We start from the raw sequence: 21,181 nt of genomic DNA, 5'->3' as shown, positions 1-21,181 counted from the left end.
AGCAAAGGAAGTGCCAGAGTAGAAGAGATTTTGATAAATGGCAACTTACCGCACGTTTTTGTTCCCCAGCATCGCTCCTACCAGGTGATAGCATGCATCTTTTTGAGAGAACAGCTGGGATCGAGTGTACTCTTGACTTAAATATGTTTGTTTATAAAGACAAATGGAGAAATCAATTTTTTTCCCTGAATTCTTAGGAGCACTTTAGTGAACAAAGAACCCGACAGTATGCTGGCCCACATGTTTAAGGACAAAGGTGAGCGCAACATAGGATTTTTCCATTTTGTGTGATCTCTTTGTATTGACTGTATATCTTTTATCCTTTATTTTTTAATGATAGCATTATTTTTACACAAGAAAAAAACTTACTGTTATGTTCCACAATTTTTCTTCCACAAATTTCTAACTTTTTTTTCATTATGGGGGACTTCATTTTAATGGTGACACAGGTGTCTGGGGTAATAAGCAAGATCGTAGAGGAGCTTTCTTAATTGACCGAAGTCCTGAGTACTTTGAACCTATTTTGAACTACTTGCGTCATGGACAACTCATTGTAAATGATGGCATTAATTTACTGGGTGAGTTTTTATTATAATGCCTCACGCTTTTGTAAGTTTATAATCTTTATTGTTTTCACTTGCTTAGTAAGTTAGTATATTTTCAGCCGAGACCGGTTTGGCTCAGTGGATAGAGCGTCGGCTTGGGGACTGAAGGGTCCCGGGTTTGATTCCGGTCAAGGGCATGTAACTTGGTTGTGGGCACATCCCCAGTAGGGGTTGTGTAAGAGGCAGCTGATCGATGATTCTCTCTCATTGATGTTTCTAACTCTCTATCCCTCTCTCTTCCTCTCTGTATAAATCAATAAAATATATTTTTTAAAAAGTATATTTTCATAAAGTTGAAGGTATATCTAAATGTTTTACTTATACAGTTGACCCTTAAATAACACACATTTGAACCACCCAGTCCTCTTACACATGGATTTTTTTTTTTTTTTAAATAAATAGCATACAGTTGGCCCTCCCTGTCTACAGGTTTTACATCATTTTTTTTCTAAACCTCACCTGAGGATATTTTTCCCATTGCTTTTAGATAGCATGGGAGGGAGAGAGTAGAAAGGGAGAGAAGAAAAGAAAGAGAGAGAGAGAAAAACATCAATGTGAGAGAAACATCAGTTCGTTTCCTCTAGTCCACACCACAGATGGACTGGGGAATGAACCCACAATCCAGGTACATGCCCTTGATTGGGAATCAAACCCATCACCCTTTGGTGTGCTCTAACCATTGAGCACACTGGCCAGGGCATCAATAATATTTTCACTGTACAGTTGAGAATACCCAGATGCAGAGGGCCAACTGGATGTATTGTTCTATACCATTTTTTATAAGGGACTTGAGCATCAATAGATTTGGGTATTTGTTGGAGTCCTAAAATCAGTTTTCCACAGATATCAAAAACAACTGAACTTTTGGGAGATTAAAAAATTATATGCATATTTTTGACTGTGTGGGAGTTGATACCCTTAATCCCCATTGTTCAAAGGTCAACTGTATATGAGTGTATATAACAGCGATTTTCAACCTTTCATCTTATGATACACATAAACTACTAAAATTCTGCAGCTCACCAAATAAAATATTTGTTGTCAATCTAAAAAAAAGTAGGTATAATTTTTATTTATTCACACCTGTTGGCTATTGTTCTGTTGGCTGATGTCATTTTTTTTTTATTTGACAGTCTAAGAGAAAAGAAGTCAGGCAGTGCATGTTTTAAAATTCTAGCAGCATACCAGTGTGCCTCTTGTGGGACACCTGTATGAGGCAGCACACGGGTTGAAAATCGCTGATATATTGGTATAGAAATAGTTATAGGCACAGGTAGATAGTCTTGTGGAAAGTCTCTCTGAGTCCCCTTTGAGTGTTAAAAATAACACTGATTAAAACTTCCAGTCAAGATGGAGGAGTCTCTGGCACCCTAGGCCCACACACGGCAATAATTGGGCAGGTACACTCCGGATCCCCACGTTCCCCACCACTCCTTAAGCCAGACCAAAGTCAGTCACTTGGAGGCCTATGCACTTTGACTCTGCAACCACAGCTGCGTGGGGGCGGGCTGGAAAAAGGACCAGGGCATCTGCCAACATTCTTGCCCTGACTTATTATAAATAATCTTTTCTATACTTTTTTAGCTAAATCTCACCTCAATTCAATTAGTCCACTCATTTGAGAACTTTTCTAGTATTTCAATACCTATTTCCCTGAAGCTAACATGAATTTTCTGAAACCTAGTTTGATACAGGAAAAAAAAATTATAAAACCTGTAACTTAATAATAATTTAAAATATATAATTTAATATTAATGATTTATGGAGGACCTACCACGAAGGTGCCAAGTATTATACCAGATAACAAATACACATTATTTCTGACAACTTCGTTTTCATGATAATAATACATTTCATAAATGTCGAGGCGTTGGTTAAGAGAAAGATTGTAGCTTCTTCAAGTCAAAATCCGAGCTGGGATCAAATCCAGATCTTACTGGTGCTAACAGAAAATACACTAAATATCACATTCTTTACTAAACTGTCCCTCAGGGACAGTTGTATTTATAAGGCTTTCCTGGAAGTTTTTAAGGTTTAGTTTTGAGCCTAGAATTGGACAAACATTCTTACCACACTCCCTGGGAGGTTCTGATTTACTCATAAAAACTTGGCAAACTGAGAGTGAGGCCCCTAGAGTCTCATTTTGCTGGGTTTCTACCAGGGACAGATACTGAAGTATGACTGTCCTTCCTGAGGAATCCAGAGAGGAAGCCACTCCAGGGTGGACAGAAGATATTGTCCCAGAGCGGCTCCCTGAGTGGTGTGCTGGTCCTTAGAGGGCCTTTGTTTTGCAGCTGGAATATTGGAGGTGGCATTGGGTTTACCCAAAAAGATTGTAATGTTTTTCCCAGATAACTGCTGTAGTTTTCTATATCTAATTGTAGTTACCCTTATCTTGGAAACATTTGAAGGGAGAGATTACACCTCTTACTAACTTTGTAATTCTTCAGTCCTTTTTAAAAAAGTAAACTCAGGCTACTGAAGTATTCATTTTAAAGAAAATAGACCCCGATTTATTTCTACACTAGAGACTGGATACACGAAATTCGTGTCAGAGTAGGCCTTCGCAGCTGCGGTGGCTGCCTCAATCCCTCCATCACAGCTGCCTCCATCCCTTGCAGCTGTGGCAGCGACCTCCGCTTTGTCCGGAAGGTCATCTGGAAGGTCGTCTGGACTGCTGTTTGATTTGCATATTACACTTTTATTATTATAGACTAGAGGCCTGGTGCACGAAATTCATACGCTCAAGGCGGGGTCCCTCAGCCTGTATTGTGAGAGGACGCTGGCCAGGCTGAGGGACCCCACCCTTGCACCATCGGGGCCAGGGAGGGACGAGGGAGGTTGGCCAGCCAGGGAGGGGCTACGGGAGGACTCCAGGGCATGTCCAACCCATCTTGCTCAGTCCTGATTGGCTGGACCCCAGCAGCAAGCTAACCTACCAGTTAAAGCGTCTGCCCGCTGGTGGTCAGTACACATTATAGCAAGCAGTTGAGCAGCCTTAGCATATCATTAGCATATTACACTTTGATTGGTTGAATGGACAACCAGACACTTAGCATATTAGGCTTTTATTATATAGGATACTCTGATGAAAAGTTTTATTGACAGATGAGAAAGTATATGTAATAAGTCACCAGGACAATCCACAGATTTTCTTTACCAAACTAAGAAAAGTAAATGATAGATTAAAATCCTTTTTATCTTTTAGAAGTCTTTTTTTAAATTGATTCTTTTATAAAAAAAAAAAAAAAAAAAAAAAAAAAAGGTTTCACCACAACCCATTTGGCTCATTTGATAGAGTGTTGGCCTGTGGACTGAAGGGTCTCAGGTTCAATTCCGGTCAAGGGCATGTACCTTGGTTGCAGGCACATACCCAGTAGGGAGTGTGCAGGAGGCAGCTGATTGATGTTTCTCTATCATAGATGCTTGTAACTCTCTATCCCTCTCCCTTCGTCTCTGTAAAAAATCAATAAAATATATAAATATATATATATACACACATATATATAAAAGGTTTCTAAATTATACTTTTGACTTCTGCTTTGAAATTTACTTTTATTCATTTCTATAATTTCCTAATTCAGTAAGTCTTAAGATATTTGGGACATACTGATTTAGATCTGTTCCACTGGAAAGGTCAGTGAAATGTTAAAGTTAGGTAAACTATTTTTTATTGGATTCACAATCAAACCACTATATCAATTATTTGAGGAATATGTGGTGTTAGGATTTTTTTGCTTATGGCTTCTTTATAGTAATTTTTAGAAATAATTTTGAAATATGGAAGCCTTTTATTCTATTTCATTTGTTTTTCACATTTTTTCTTTTGATAAATGTAAACTACCTACTTTTTTTTACAAATATTTTTAAATATCCTATTATGTTCTAAACAAGAGTTATTTTTCTTCAATATTGATTGATAATCTACTTGTTGAATTTCACTTCTTTTGTGAGAATTTAACATAAAGAATTATATAAATATTAAAATGAAGTTTTCTGTAACAGTCACATCCTTTTTATTATGATAGGGGTGTTGGAAGAAGCCAGATTTTTTGGTATTGACTCACTGATTGAACACCTAGAAGTGGCAATAAAGGTAAGGTTCTTTCTACACTAGCCAATATTACATTTGTTGTAGCTATCTCCCAGAATGCTCCACTAATTTCTTAATATCTCTTTTCAAGAATTCTCAACCACCAGAGGATCATTCACCAATATCTCGAAAGGAATTTGTCCGATTTCTCCTCGCCACTCCAACCAAATCAGAATTGCGTTGCCAGGTAATTAAAACAGACATTTAAATGAGTTATGTCAGCAAATCTGTGAGTAATGTTTTATGTTCTTGTAAGATTTTTTTATTTCTGCTTCATTTTCTTTTTTAATGCAAGATATAATCTAATTATACGCCGTAGCACTGATGTAATCCTAAAATGGTTAGCAAAAAAAGAGCTATGTAATAGCTTTTTTTATTGTCCAATTATTCAAGTTATACCTCACATAGAAGTCTTTGAATAGTGCACTGAAATCAGCAATTAAAATAAAACATCAATTGTTTGTACAGTCGTGCATGACTAGTCAGTGGCAGATACTTTTTAAAAAAATATATTTTATTGATTTTTTATACAGAGGAAGAGAGAGGGATAGAGAGTTAGAAACATCGATGAGAGAATCATCGATTAGCTGCCTCTTGCACACTCCCTACTGGGGATGTGCCCGCAACCAAGGTACATGCCCTTGACCGGAATCGAACCTGGGACCTCTCAGTCCACAAGCCGACGCTCTATCGACTGAGCCAAACCGGTTTTGGCAGTGGCAGATACTTTTATGTTTGTGTTTATAGCATTAAAGTTTTTAAAAATCACAATATTTGCTTTTCAAAAAGAAACTATCTTGAATTGTTTAATTAAAAAATTATATATAAAACCCTAAGCGACCTTTGACGCTAAGCGCAGGAGCTACCCTCTGGAGGTGGTGGGCTCCCACAGTGGGAGCAATGCTTAATTGACTGACAGGCACCAGACACTGGGCTCATGGCTGGCAAGCACTGCTGCAATGGCGTGAGCCTCTCCCCGCTCCACGGCAGCACTGCCAAACAGTGGCCGCCGGCACTACCAAACAGTGGCCGCCGGCACTACCAAACAGTGGCCGCCGCCGCCGGCGCAGCGGGCCGGGCTGAGCAGGAGTGGTTCAGCCCCAGCCCAGGCTCAGGCTCTCCCCGCCACCTGCCGCTTCACGCACTACTACGTCTCTTAGGGGATGTCAGACTGCCTGGTTTGCCCGATCCCTGCAGGCCAGGCAGAAACCAACTGTCCAACATCCCCCAAAGGGTCCCAGGTTGCTAGAGAGAGCAGGCCAGGTTGAGGGATCCCACCAGTGCATGAGTCCGTGCACCAGGCCTCTAGTGTAAATATAATTAGGTTTAACAAAAAACAATAGTAGTCAGCAGGTATGTGGCTAACAGAGATCTCTCTTTAGAAAATTCTTCCCATAAATGTGGTATAGCCAGGCTGCACTCTAATGTTAATTGCAAACAGTTTCTTTTACTAGAACCCAGTCAGGACACTGATTTTGTACATCTAAGTTCCATCTGATCGTGTTTTGTAATGAATTCCAAATTACTGAACCACCAATTGCTTCTAAAAAACTTGGTGGTTTGGTAGAATAATTAAATTTAATGTAACAAATAGGTGAAATATGGTGACAATTTGTATTTTTAATTTCAGGGTTTAAACTTTAGTGGTGCTGATCTTTCTCGTTTGGACCTTCGATACATTAACTTCAAGATGGCCAATTTAAGCCGCTGCAATCTTGCACATGCCAATCTCTGCTGTGCAAATCTTGAACGAGCTGATCTCTCTGGATCAGTGCTTGACGTAAGAATCATTTTTGGTTACAAGAGAAAATTAAATTGTTAGTCTATTGAGCATTCTCAAAGAGCAGAAATTACATCTTTCTCTTACTGAAGCATTTACTTAAACACTGATAAAACTGAAGGTTTTGAAAGTAAAATGGGTTGGTTTTCTAACTTTGGCTCTCTCTCTTCACATATATTTGTATATGTGTTTACATGTAGGTACACGTAGATTTGTGTGTGCACATATGTATATGCATGTATGTATAGAAAAAATATCTGTGTTAATTTGAGATTAGATGATACATGTAGAACCAACAGTGAAATTTACTAACTTCTAGCTTTGTTTCTTAATACCAAGTCCCATGTCTGCATATCTATATGTCTTTTGAATTAACAGCACCTAATATAGTACTTGCTTTTAGTAGTCATTGAATAAATGTTTCTCAAATTTTATAATTTTGGAAGTAGACTCAAAAGCATGATGTTAATTTTCCAACCCGTGAACCACAGTATAGTCTCCCTCTTGTTTATATCTTCCTCTATCTCTTTTTTTAATGTCCTGTAGTTTTCTGAGTTCAAGTCTTTTACCTCCTTGGTTAAGTTTATTCCTACGTATCTTAAATTTTTTGTTGTTATTGCTATGGTAAATAGAATTTTTTGTGTAGTTTCTCTTTTAGAGAACTCATTATTGGTATACAAAAAATGCCATAGATTTCTGGGTATTAATTTTGTAATCTGCTACATTGCCGAATTCATATGTTAAATCTAGTAGTGTTTTGGTGTGAAGTCCTTAGGGTTTTCTATGTACAATATCATGTCATCTGCGAATAAGGGGAGCTTTATTTCCTCCTTTCCAATTTGAATACCTTTTATTTTTCCTCATGTCTGATCCCTGTGACTACAATTTCCAGTACTATGTTGAACAGGAGTTGTGAAAGGGGACCTCCCTGTATTGTTCCTGATATTAGGGGAAGCGCTTTTAGTTTTTTTCCATTGAGTCTGATTTTAGCTGTAGATTTGTCATAAATGGCCTTTCTTACTTTGAGGTATGATCCCTCTCTTCCCACCTTGTTAAGAGTTTTTGTCATATACGGGTACTGAATTTTATTTAATGCATTTTCTGCATTTATTAATATAATTATGTGATTTTTATCATTCATTTTGTTTGTTATGTATCACATTTATTGATTTGTGAATATTGTACCAACCTTTTTATTCCAGAATAAAACCCGCCTGGTCATGGTATGTGATCTTTATAATGTATTGCTGAATTTGATTTGCTAATATTTTGTTGAGGATCTTTGCTTATCAGGGATATTGGCCTATAATTTTCTTTCTTTGTAGTGTCTTTATCTGGCTTTGGAATTATAGTAATGCTGGCCTCATGAAAAGAGTTTGGAAGTTTTCCCTTCGCTTGAATTTTTTAGAATAGCTTGAGAAGGGTAGGTGTTGGTTTTTCTTTGAATGTTGGGTAAAATTTGCCTGTGAAGCCATCTGGCTCAGGGCTTTTATTTGCTGGGAGTTTTTTAAATTACTACTTCGATTTTATTAATTGTTACCAGCCTATACAGTGTTTTCTGATTCTTCCTGATTGAGTTTTGGAAGATTATGTTTCTGGGAATTTGTCTGTTTCACCCAGGTTATCCAATTTGTTCACATATAGTTGTTCATAGTATTTTCTTCCTATCCTTTGTATTTCTGTGATGTCTGTTGTTACTTCTCCTTTTTCTGTCTTCTTTATTCCTTCTCCGTTCTATGAGTCTGGCTAAAGGTTCATCAATCTTTTTCTTTTTTTAATCCTCACCCAAAGATATTTTTCCATTGATTTCTTAGAGAGAGTGGAAGAGAAAGGAGAAAGACAAAGAGAAATATCGATGTGAGAGAAACACATTGGTTGCCTCTTGCACATACCCTGACCAGGGCCCAGGCCAGGGTGTATCCTGCAACTAAGGTAAGTGCTTTGACCGAAATCAAACCCAGGACCCTTTGGTCCCAGGTTGGCACTCTATGCACTAAGCCAACTGGCTAGGGCAGGTTTATCAATCTTGTTTATCTTTTCAAAAAACTAGCTCTTGGTTTCATTGATCTTTCATTCTTTCTGTTTGTTTGTTTGTCTCTATGTCATTTATTTCTGCTTTGATCTTGATTATTTTCTTCTATTTACTCTAGGCTTTGTTATTCTTTTTCTAGTTATTTTAGGTGCAGGATTAAATAGTTTGAGATTTTTCTTGCTTCTTGAGATAGCTGTGTAATGCTGTGAACATCCTTCTCAGGACTGCTTTTACTGTGTCCCATAGATTTGGGGTTGTTATGTGCTCATTTTCATTTGTTTCTAGGAAGTTTTTTTATTTGTTTCTTTCTTGATCTCATTGGTAACCCATTCTTTGTTTAATAACATGCTATTTAGCCTCCATGTGTTTGAATATTTTTGAGTGTTTATATTGTAGTTGATTTCTAGTTTCATACCATTGTGATCTGATAAAATGCTTGATGTGATTTCAATCTTCTTGAATTTATTAAGACTCATTTTGTGTCCTAATATGTGATCTATCTTTGATAATGTTCCATGAGCACTTGAGAAGAATGTATATTCTACAGCTTTGGGATGAAATGTCCTACATGATCTAGTATATCATTTCCGGTCACTATTTCCTTGTTTATTTTTTGTTTGGATGATGTATTCAATGTTGACAGTGGGCTGTTCAGTTCCCCTACTATGACTGCATTACCTTCATTCTCTTCCTCATAATACACCAACAAGTGTTGTTGTTTTTTTATATTTACTAATAGGTGTTCCTATATTGGGTGCATCTATTTTTACCAGTGTTATGTCCTCCTGATGGATCAGTCCCTTTAGTATTATGTAGTGACCTTTGTTTCTTTTATAACCTTTGTCTTGAAATCTATTTTGTCAGATATAATATTGTTAACCCAGTTTTTTTGTTTGTTTGTTTCCACCTGCATGGGATATTTTTGTCCATCTCTTCACTGTCAGTCTGTGTGAATCTTTTGTTTTGAGGTGGGTCTCTTTTGGACAACATTTATATATATAATGTTTTCTTATCCATTTAGCTGTCCTATGTCTTTTGATGAGAGCATTTAATCCATTTACATTTAAGGTTATTTTTATTTTTAAAAATCTTTATTGTTGAGAGTATTACAGATGTCCCTCTTTTCCCCCCATTGATTAATTGCTACTGTAATAAAGAAATAGAAAAATCCATACCCCTAACAAGTTTATCCTTTCCTTATTCACATTTCTACTGTCGTTTGTCATTCCCAAGGCTGTTTATAAAAATAGAAACAAATGTATCAGAGTTCTTACTCCCCAACTTCATCTAAACTGTTAATTATTTTTTAACACAGTTCTAAGTTTGTATTAATTTCAATTAGAAAAGTCTTTATTGTGAGCAGAAAATAATTGTTAGTATATGGAAGTGAGCTTTACTTCCCATTTTTCTATTTTTTTTTTTCTTTTACTGTGACAAGATATAAATTCTGAAACGTTCTAAATTAAAATCATAGTAGCTGGAGAGTGAGAGAAAGAGAGAGCAGTTAGCCTGTTGATAGCTATCAATAGCTCTGGTGAAAGACTGTTTACATTCCTGTATATCTGTTAGAATTTAGAATTAATTTCCAGCTGCTATTTCTGAGATTTTCCAAAAGAGAATAGCCAGGCACCACAAGGCCTCCCCTGTTTATTTACACATTGGTGTTTGTCTGGGTTGTTTTTTTTTTTTTCTCTCTCTCTTCCTCTCTCTAAATCTATAAAAATTATAATAATAAAATAGACTTTTTCAGCCATGGAAGTTAAACATTTTTTGTTGCCGAAACAGGTTTGACTCAGTGGATAGAGCATCGGCCTGTGGACTGAGGGGTCCCAGGTTCGATTCCGGTCAAGGGCATGTACCTTGGTTGCCGGCACATCCCCAGTAAATGGTGTGCAGGAGGCAGCTGATCGATGATTCTCTCTCATAGATGTTTCTAACTCTCTAATTCTCTCCCTTCCTCTCTGTAAAAAATCAATAAAATACATTAAAAAACAAAAACAAAACATTTTTTGTTTAACAACTGTTTGAGCCAATTTTTTCTTTTCCAAACAATATTCTGAATCTTAATCTTTTCTTTGCCAGTTTGCAAATCTCCAGGGAGTCAAGATGCTCTGTTCTAATGCAGAAGGCGCATCCTTGAAACAGTGTAATTTTGAAGATCCTTCTGGTATTAAAGCCAATTTAGAAGGTGAGATTCTGTCTATAATTACCTTTTCTATGGGAAAACACACCATTAAATAAAAAGCCCAGCAAAGTAATAGTTACAGGTAAATCATGACCATAGCTGGGTAGATTTCCTCTGTCACCATGCTTGGAGAATTTGCACAGGAGTCAGTCATATCTTGGTCTGAGTCATAGGCTAACCAACATTGAGAACTTGGGGAGATCCAGACTCTGACATTTAATGAGGCCTCAGTCGGAGAATTTCATGTCAACATCTCAAACTTCCAAACACAGCACATATTCTTATGCTGACCAAAATTAAGAATTTCAGTTTGCACAAAGCCAGACAGTTTTTGTCATTTTTAAATGTAATGTTTTATTTATGAATTTCTTATTGCTCTCTTGTATCTGTGCACACTGGTCACTTTGTTTACTTGTGTATTTCGAAGGTATAGTACTTTTCTCCCTTGTCAAACTTATGGAGGCATGTTATAAAAGTGCTAATTATCCTAAGACCGAATTGAATTACTCCCTCAAAAATATAAACTAAAACATTCTTAAGTCTGAGCTAACACATCATTACCAGTGAACTCTATAGATGTAAGTAGATTGAGACACTGAGATTTATAGTTCAGAATCCTTTTCAAAAGTTAGAGGGCCCTGTCATCATTCTTCTCCATTTAAGTCTTAAAGTGGTTTTGTTGAAGGTAGATGACAATAAATATTTTCAAGTTCAACTAATCCCCAAATATGTTCACTCAAGGTGCTAATCTAAAAGGTGTGGATATGGAAGGAAGTCAAATGACGGGCATCAACCTGAGAGTCGCCACCTTAAAAAATGCAAAGTTGAAGAATTGTAACCTCAGAGGAGCAACTCTGGCAGGAACTGATTTGGAGGTGAGTCACCAGTTTTTAAAGTTTCTGTTGGCATTGGCCACATGGCTCAGTTGCCTGGAGCTTCCTCCCATACACTAAAAGGTTGCAGATTCCATTCCCAGTCATGGCACATGCCACATTCCTAGGCTGTTGGTTCCATTCCTAATCAGACGCTTAAGGGAGACAACCATCGATATTCCTCTCATGCTGATGTTTCTCTCTCTGTTTCCCCTTTTCTCTCTCTCTAAAAATCAGTAAGAATATCCTCAGGTGAGGATTGGGGGGAAAAAGTTTTTGTTAATCTAAAATCACTGAGTACCTCATACAAAATTTATTGAAATCATAAAATAGTCGTATGGCCCTGGTGGGGTACCTTAGTTGGTAAGAGCAGTAGTCAGCATACTCATTAGTCAACAGAGCCAAATATCAACAGTACAACAATTGAAATTTCTTTTGAGTGTCAAATTTTTTAAACTTAAGCTTCTTCTAACGCCACTTCTTCAAAATAGACTCACCCAGGCCGTGGTATTTTGTGGAAGAGCCACACTCAAGGGGCCAAAGAGCCACATGTGGCTCCCAAGCCGCAGTTTGCCGACCACGGGGTTAGAATATCCGATACACCAAGATTGCAGGTTTGAGTTCCAGGGCACATACAAGAATCAACCAATGAATGCATGAATAAGTGGGACAACAAATCAATATCTCTCTCTCTCTCTCTCTCTCTCTCTCTCTCTCTCTCTCTCTCTCTCTCTCTCTCTCCCTCCGTCCCTCCCTCTCTCTCTTTCTCCCCCCTCTTCCATTCCTCCTTCCTCTCTCTCTCTAACATCAATCAGTCTATAAATTAACTGGCTCATAAGAACTTCCGGATGACATGCCAGAACAGCTGGAGGGATGTTTTCCTTTCAAGTGCTTGTTAAGCCTGAATTCCAGAGCAGCATCAGTTCCTAAGTCAAGAGATGCCAGTTTCAGATGGGAAAATTCATTTGACATTCTAAGTTCATTTTATTTCTCTCTTTTCCTTGAGTTTTTCTCATGTAGATAAGTTTGATAGGTGCTTTATTAAACTAATTTATCATTTTTCTTCAGTTTCAATTCCAAACAATTAAATGGGGCCAGATTATTTTGTGAACTATTTGAGAAATTTAACTGGTATCCAGGTTTGAAATCAGATTGAGGAAAGTCTATTCTAAATTGGCATCATATTCTTTTTAATTCTCAAGGTGAGATTTTAATTTGGCTTTCTCATCAGCTCTGTATTCTATGCTTTGTCTTGATTTGCCAATTTTGCCAGCTGGTTCAGTAACTATGGATAGGCCTGCCTTGGCACTGGCCAGCAGCACTTCCTGTAGTGCTGGGCATGCTCCGTGTCTGTTCAGCACAGTAGCCATCAGCCCACATGGCTGTTGAGCACTGCAAATGTGGGTAGTGTAGGTGGGAAATGAATTTTTAAGTTTATTTAATTTTAATGCATTTAAATATAAAGGGGCACATTTGGCTGGTGCCATCATATTAAACAGCACAGCCTTATACAATAAAATTTGGCATAGACTGGATTGTAGAGAACAAAACAAAATTTGCTGTTCATTTTTTAAAAAATGTTTTGCCTTGTTCTCTTAATAGCTCAAAGCAGCAGAATAGCAGTTCCTATTAAACTTAAAGGCAAGCCCTAGCTGGTTTGGCTCAGTGGATGGAGTGTCGGCCTGTGGACTCAAAGGATCCCACGTTTGATTCCGGTCAAGGGCATGCACCTTGGTTGCAGGCACGTCCCCAGCAGGGGGTGTGCAGGAGGCAGCTGGTCGATATTTCTCTCTCATAAATCAGTGAAATATATTTTTAAAAAACAAACTTAAAGGCAAAAGTGACAGCCTATAGCTGAAGATATAAATTAGTTAAGCACCATTACTTAATTTGTTATTATTTGTTGCCATCACCTAAGATGATGACTTTTTTCCCTTGATTTTAGATGCTACGTAGTCAATGGTTAAACAGCAAAAGCCTCCCTCTGTCCGAGTGATTGTAAAGACTAATGAGGTTGACTCTTGAGGGGCAGCAGCTGACATTCTGCCCTAAACGGTTATGTGCTGTCACCCTTCTCTAGCTATGACCCCCACCATCCCCAGGGACTTACTCAGAATCTCATCTCATCTGTCACACTACAATCTCAAGAGAAATTTAAAAGCAGTTTGCAATGATGGTGGTAGTTATGCTGTTATATAGGTTCATTAAAACGAATTGAGCCAAAACTGGTTTGGCTCAGTGGATAGAGTCGGCCTGTGGACTGAAAGGTCTCAGGTTCGATTCCGATCAAGGGTGTGTGCCTGAGTTGCACACCCAGTAAAGGGTGTGCAGGAGGCAGCTGGTCGATGTTTCTCTCCCATCGATGTTTCTAACTTTCTATCCCTCTCCCTTCCTCTCAATAAAAAATATATTAAAAAAAAAAAAACACGAATTGAATTGTGCACATAATTTGGAGGTTAAACAAAGGTGGTTCGTTGCTATAAAAATGTTAGGGTTGAGGAATGGAATTTAATTATTAAGTAAAATCTGTTTCTCTCAGGTTTTTCAAATAGTATCTCAATTCTCCCCCCACTGCTTTCATTGTTGTTGTTCTTGGATTGTGGTTAAATTATTTAGATAATATTTACTACATTTGAGTCCACTCTGAATTTTAAGTGATTTTAAATGACTGATTATAAAATACATGATTACAAGGGACATGTTTCCTTGTTAACATCTGTGTGTGTGTGTGTGTGTGTGTGTGTGTGTGTGTGTGTGTTGGGAGGGTGGGGAGGGAGTCAGCCAGAGCATCAATTAGAAAAAAATGGAAATATAAAAAAATCTGACTTGTAAAACCAAAATTTTCCAGAAATAACCAAGTTTTATTATATAGCAACCTTTTCCTAACATGCCTAGGAATCATTTTTGAGAAGGGACAGATAAACCTTAAATCTCCGTGTTAGTTACATGTTATTGTTTTTGTCTTCAGAACTGCGACCTGTCCGGGTGTGACCTGCAGGAAGCCAACCTGAGAGGCTCCAACGTGAAGGGAGCCATATTTGAGGAGATGCTGACCCCGCTCCACATGTCACAAAGCGTCAGATGAGAATTCAGGGCTGGAGGAACATGCTCAAGATGAAAATGTTTTCCTTATCACTTTTATTTCTCCACTCAGTTGTCTAGAAGAAGTAACACAGTAAGGAAATGAAAAAGACAGAACCATTTAGATGATTATGCTTGTTCTCAGTGGTGCACAAGAGGAAGAGTGGTTTTTTCCCACATTCCGGTTTTCACAGAGAAGCACTCATCTACCAGCTGTAGGGAAGCTAGATTAGATTGCTGCCTTTAGAGTAGAGTCGGGGTTCACCTGGCTTTATAACCAGGAATGGTATCTATCATATTTGCTTTCAATAGGCATGATGTGGAATTACCATCTTGATTTGAAATGCATTTGAGGATTTTCATTTATGAGAAGCACAACATATGAAATTGTTTTTATTGAGTCTCTAGATGCTTATGGATATTTAAATTGTTAAACTTAGATGAAAATTTCAAGAGGGTGATCGGGTTATAAAAAGCTTTAGAGCCTCTCTTTTCTTGTCACACCGTGAATATGGCTCTCTTTTCAAGTTCATTTTAATAATGGTTATTTTTTTAGAACAAAATAGTAGCTGAATTAAAGAAATCCTCTAGTCTTACTGGTTGAGGCAAGAGTTGAAGGAAAGACATTGTACATCATTGTCAGCTGAAGTTACAGTGGAACTCTAGCAACAACCTGTAGCAACAGCTTTTAAAGGAGCACTCTTCAGAATTTCATTCTAAGCAAGTTCCACTCAGTGCAGACCAGGCAATTTTTTATTTACACTACCAGCCTAGTTTCCTCCTGTACAGTCAAAATAAGCATAGGAAGATACTTCAAAACCAAAAAAAACAAGGTGTGTTACCAATATTTAATTCAGAGGCCAAATAGTTTAATCAGGGCCAGCTTAGAACTAGATACTAAGTCTCAATCCACTGTAATCAACGCTGTAAAATATGAATGGGTATTGCAAAGTCATCTTTTAAATAGCTACACAATAGAATTGCAGCTGAAACCCTACAGTGGACAATGAGGGATTTTAAACTGACTGTTCAATTATAGCCACCAAAAAAACTTAACTACTAAAAATAAAAACATTTGGCTGGTCCAAAATGTAATACCAGTCAGTCAGCACCTGTGGTTCTTTAACTTATATTTTCTGGTTTGGTTTTGTTTTAATAATTTTAGCCTCATTTTCCTGAGTCATCATCTCTCTGCAGCAGCAGGCATGGGCCTGTGCTTCCTTACCAGTAAACGGTGTCCTTACATCTGCCCCCAGAGCAGGAATAGCGCTGTATCCAAAGGGATTCTGAATTCTCCAGACTCATCAGTTGAGGCAATGAATTATTAAAACCCACTTTGTATCCTTTGGGAGGATGTCATGTCTTGAATATTTACATAGCTTATTCTTTTATATATACATATGCAAAGCTTTCCTTACAGTGAAGGGTATATGCATAGCGGGAGGAGATTAGGCCTTTACAGGTAAAGGAAAGCAACTTCAGAAATGAATTATTTTCTTTGCTTTATTATTTTTACCAAGACAGAGAATTATTGTATTGAGAGATATCTATTTTCATAATCAATATGTGCCTAAATTATATTTAAACCATTTCACTCTGTAGTATATTTTCAACAATTATAGAAGGTGTGGTTCATCACTTAAGGGTACCTCTGTAGACATAACCTAAAAGTGCAGAAGAATCTGAAAAATGAAACATGATAGTCTTAGAAACTGCAGTTTGGGTCTAATGTATACTGCATTAATAAACAATATGAAATGTTGAAAAGGAGTTTGTCTGGTTTTTGAAAAGCAACCCTTTCTAATTTTTGCTTATATTTCTTCAGTATGTATTGATGACTAGCCCTGAGGGTCTGGGTGGAAAAAGAAATACAGCATAACACTTACTATGATTAGGTTTTTTTAATTAATTTATTTAATTTTTTAAGTTGATTTGAGAAAGAGAAACATCTATTTGTTCCACTTATTTATGCATTCACTGATTTATTCTTGTATGTGCCCTGAGGGCATCAAACCTCCAACATTGAGTTATTGGGATGACACTCTAACCTAGGGGTGTCGAACTCAATCAGAGAAGGGGCCAAAATCTAAAATCCAGCCTAAATCGCGGGCCGAATGGTTTACTGAACAGTCATAAACTGACAATGTCATAAACTGACAGCGGAGTGCAGTGATGACAGCGCGGTGCGGGCCACATTGCAAGGCCTGGTGGGCTGGATTTGGCCCGCGGGCCTTGTGTTTGACACATGTGCTCTAACCAATAGATGAGAAGCACAACCAGGTAGCTCATTAACTTATTGGCCCTGGCTGGTTAGAGCATAGGCCAATCTATGTGGCTCTGTCACATCAATGTTTCTCTCTCCTCCCACCCTCGCCTTCCCACCTGCCTCCACGCTCTCTAAAAATCAATGGAAAATATCCTCCAGTGAAAATTAACAAAAGAAGCAGAAGGGCCATTAAAGTAAATTTATTAAAGTAAATTTACATGTTTAAGCATTATTTTATGATCCCCTTAAAATCCACCAACAGGAAGAAATTTAAAAAAAGAAAAGACTGCCCCCCAAAATTCATTTAATTTGTGTCACTTTTGGCTGATGAACATTACCAATTGGCTCTATTAGGTTGTTTAAATACATTGCCCGCCCCCGTCCAAAACATTCTTGCCTGACCACTTGAGAGAATTTTAAGAAGGAAGGAAAGTTTCAAAATAGTAAAACTTCCATTAGGCCTAGTGATGAAACATGTCCATACACAGGGGCAAAAATATAGTTATTGTTGGGAAGGAGGGACAGAAAAATGTTTTATAGCTAAATTATCTACATGGATAAAATTTAATACTCTACTGTGTAATTGTTTAGAGCATTATTTTATGTTATGCTGTAATTTAGCCCACTTGCTTCTACACTCTCTAAAAATCAATGGAGAACTATAGCTTCAAATAAATTTTAGTAGGAAATAATGTAAATTTATTTTCTTAAGAAGATTACCATCACAAATCAATATTTGAAGATTTTCTCCAGTTGTTCATTTGTGAATTGGCTATTTAATACCGTAAATCTACCCTCAAGTCAACTTTAAATCATCTTTTAAAAAAAAATTCTCACCCAAGGATTATGTTTCTATTGATTTTAGAGAGGAAGAGAGAGAGAGAGAAACATCCTACAAACCAGGTATGTGCCCTGACCAGGACTTGAACCTTCCAACTTTGGTGCACAATGCTCCAACTGAGCCACCCGACCTGGACTAAAACATCTTTAATTTTTGAAAAGCCCTAGAATGTTATTAAATCTCCAAGGAAGTATTATTTTTAACTTCTTTTAATTAAAGGTACACCTCTGCAAAGAAAAATAATTTATTTTCCGTACTGAGCACCTATTCAAGGATTAATTTTCTGAAGCCCTTTCACAACCTCAGATATATCAGCAGGTGTTCAGGAGTTCTTCCTGCTGAGATTTCACATTAGGACAAAAAAAGAGGTTTGCATCTGTCAGTCAACAGGATTACTAAATCACTATTGTTGCATTTTAATAATTTAAAAGTTTCTTGTAATGCAGATAATGAAACCATTTTCCCTCTAAAGCCACACTTTAACAGGAAATTTCTAAATTTAGAAAAAAAAAATTGGTTACTCTAAAATCCAATTATTTTAACCCAATTGACTAAATTTAGCTTCGTGATAAATTGTTCTGTCCTTGGAACTCCATAAAGGTTCAGAGTTTGTCACTAAACATCAAGATTTTGTTAATTGCATATATGATGCCCTATTTGATGCTATAGGAGATTAAACAAATCTGACCTTTGCCCTTGATATCTGTGACCTACAATAATACTAGTGCAGACTTAGAGTGCATAAAGCATACTAATGAGTTCATAGAGTATGTGGCTAGCTTCATCTAAAAACTTCAAAGCATTATTCAAGAATGTAATACCAGCTGATAGAAATAAATCCAGTGATGCTTAACCAGAGCTAAGTGGTCAATCTGACAGTAAGAGTCAGCAGTCCTTACTCCCTTCTCTTTAGTCCTAACCAAAGACCACATCTGCTTCTGCAGCTCTATTAGAAGAAGACATCTCTTTCAGCAAAGAGGAAATCAACTGCTCACTTTTCAAACATAATGAACTTTCGTTGAAAAGTAGCTTCTTATTACCTTTCTATTATGGTGAGATGATAGTCCACTCCTTCATGCCAGAATGGCTCTTAAATTATTCCGAGTATAAAAAATAATTTAATCACATGTTATTTTTAGAGTTTCCATTTGCAACTATACTTTAAAATGTATCCCCTTCTACAACTTGTCCTGAGGACCTGACAGCCTCCAGAGATGGATGAGCAAAGCAGAGGAGTTTATTTGGGCAGGACACCATTGCTCTTTTCTCTGAAATCCTTGCAAATGTAATTGTTCCAGAGGACAGTGGGCAACAACTGATTGATTACCATTCTACCCAAGGAGAAGCTGCCAATCCTGGCTCTATAATGACCAAATATTCAGTTATTTTGTACCATTTTACTATCCTATATAATATTGACTAATATGCAAATTGACCAAATGATGGAACAACTGGTTGCTATGACATGCAATGACCACCAGAGAGCAGACACTCAATACAGGAGCTGCCCCCCATGGTCAGTGTGCTCCCACAGGGGGAGCACCACTCAGCCAGAAGCCGGGCTCACAGCTGGTGAGCATGGCGGTGGTGGCGGGAGCTGGCCTACACAGCAGCGCTAAGGATGTCCAACTGACAGCTTAGGCCCTCTCCCCTAAACCAGCAGTCGGACATCCCCCGAGGACTCCCAGACTGCAAGAGGGCATAGGCTGGGCTGAGGACCCCCTCCTCCCCACAGTGCATGAATGTCATGCACCGGGCCTCTAAGTGTATCATAACAGTCCCTCCATTCAATCGTGCATGAAAATTTAATTCTATGTCAGATTAAACATATCTTTGTTGCAGAAATAGAGGAAGCATTGGGCATAATCTGGTTAAAGACCTTTGCCTTTCATTAATTTATTCATACTAACTAGAGGCCCCATACACAAAATTCATGCACAGTGGGGGTGCGGCCCTCAGCCAAGCCTGTACCCTCTCCAATCCGGGACATCCCCCTCGCAAACTGGGACCGCTGGCTACTAACCAGTTGCCTGCCTAACAGCTTGATCACCACCTAACTACTCCCCTCCCAGCCTGATGGCCCCCAACTGCCCTCCCCTGCCGGCCTGATCACCCCTAACTGCCTCTGCTTCAGCCCCCATTAAGGTGTCTTTGTCTGGAAGGAAGTCGGATGGTAGGAAGATGTTTGGTCTCCCAACCTAATTAGCATATTACCCTTTTATTAGTATAGATATTTATTGGATGCTAACTATGAATTTATTAACAGATGTTTAAGATGAGATCCTTGACTATCATGAGTCACAGCCCACTGGTAAATTAGAGAAAGACAATTATGTACTCAAATAATGTAATAAAGATCAATGGTCCTCTGTCTTTTAAATAATTGTACTGTGTAAATAACATATCCAAGGGTTCACTGCTAGGTTGAAACATCTATCTATAAAATTTGGATAATAGCCGGGACCGGTTTGGCTCAATGGATAGAGCGTCAGCTTGGGGACTGAAGGGCCCCGGGTTCAATTCCGGTCAAGGGCATGTACCTTGGTTGCGGGCATATCCCCAGTAGGGGGTGTGCAAGAGGCAGCTGATCAATGACTCTCTCTCATTGATGTTTCTAACTCTATCTCTCTCCCTTCCTCTCTGTACAAAAATCAATAAAATATATTAAAAATAAAATAAAATAAAATAAAATTTGGATAATAGTATCCACTTTGTAGGACTATTAATAACGAGAGAGTTTGATCTTATAGCAGAAAACTATTATTTCTCATCTTTGTGCTCCCACTGCTTTTAGTACGGTGATTTGCATATTTTAACTGGGTATGTAAGCATTTACTGGAATGAGGCGAACTATTGACCTAAGTCTTCTCTAGATGGTCTTGCACTTAATGTATTCTAACTGCAATATTTCTGCTTACGTTTTTTATGCTATAGAAGGCTTTCAAGTCAAGGAGGAAGCCTGTTGTGTGGGAGACTGGGGAATTTTCCAACCCATACAATATACTTTAGGGTTCTACATGGGCTTGGTGTAGTGCCTACAGTTATTATTATTTATAAATCAATTCCTTTACAGATCTAAGTGCTGAGACCAGCGCCCAGGCGCACCTTCATGTCAACTTCTTTCTATAATTATTACATGGCCTCCTTAGTGTGTATTCAACATCACTTACTCTAAGACAGCTGTTGTCCTTGAACTTTTGATAGGTCTGTCAATTTCTTCAAGGAAAGCCGTCCTGGCTAGGTTTTAATCTCTTTGAATTGTGGCCTTAGCTATGAAAGTCTTTGCTGAGGTTTTAATGGGCAAGATTTAAGTAAATTTAACAGATATACCAGTGGGTGTTCCAATTACACACTCCATTAAAGGGCTTTCTGTGAGGATTAAAAAACATACTATTAATAAATAGTCCAAGTGCAGTACAATTTACC

The 21,181-nt window shown here is 37.9% G+C and overlaps 1 protein-coding gene across 3 annotated transcripts in view; it reads left to right on the top strand.

Annotated features, from left to right (window-relative positions):
- KCTD9 (potassium channel tetramerization domain containing 9) overlaps window positions 1-16,415 on the top strand; it is a 32,641-nt gene extending 16,226 nt beyond the window's left edge. For 2 of the 3 annotated variants that reach the window (XM_084884852.1, XM_084884850.1), the window contains exons 5-12: window positions 198-256; window positions 450-578; window positions 4,634-4,701; window positions 4,790-4,885; window positions 6,329-6,478; window positions 10,593-10,698; window positions 11,437-11,570; window positions 14,536-16,415. In XM_084884852.1, coding sequence (XP_084740978.1) covers window positions 198-256; window positions 450-578; window positions 4,634-4,701; window positions 4,790-4,885; window positions 6,329-6,478; window positions 10,593-10,698; window positions 11,437-11,570; window positions 14,536-14,652 — 859 coding nt within the window. In that variant the 3' untranslated portion in view covers window positions 14,653-16,415. Of the gene's footprint in view, window positions 1-69; window positions 257-449; window positions 579-4,633; window positions 4,702-4,789; window positions 4,886-6,328; window positions 6,479-10,592; window positions 10,699-11,436; window positions 11,571-14,535 lie in introns of all 3 variants that reach the window. The other variant, XM_084884851.1, reaches the window with a different exon arrangement.
- Window positions 16,416-21,181: the final 4,766 nt, after the last annotated feature.

Source organism: Pipistrellus hanaki (genome assembly GCF_964339955.1).
Source record: "Pipistrellus hanaki genome assembly, chromosome: 5".
Classification (NCBI taxonomy): domain Eukaryota; kingdom Metazoa; phylum Chordata; class Mammalia; order Chiroptera; family Vespertilionidae; genus Pipistrellus; species Pipistrellus hanaki.
Note: the sequence above shows the minus strand (reverse complement) of the source record. Positions and strands in the feature narration are given on the sequence as shown.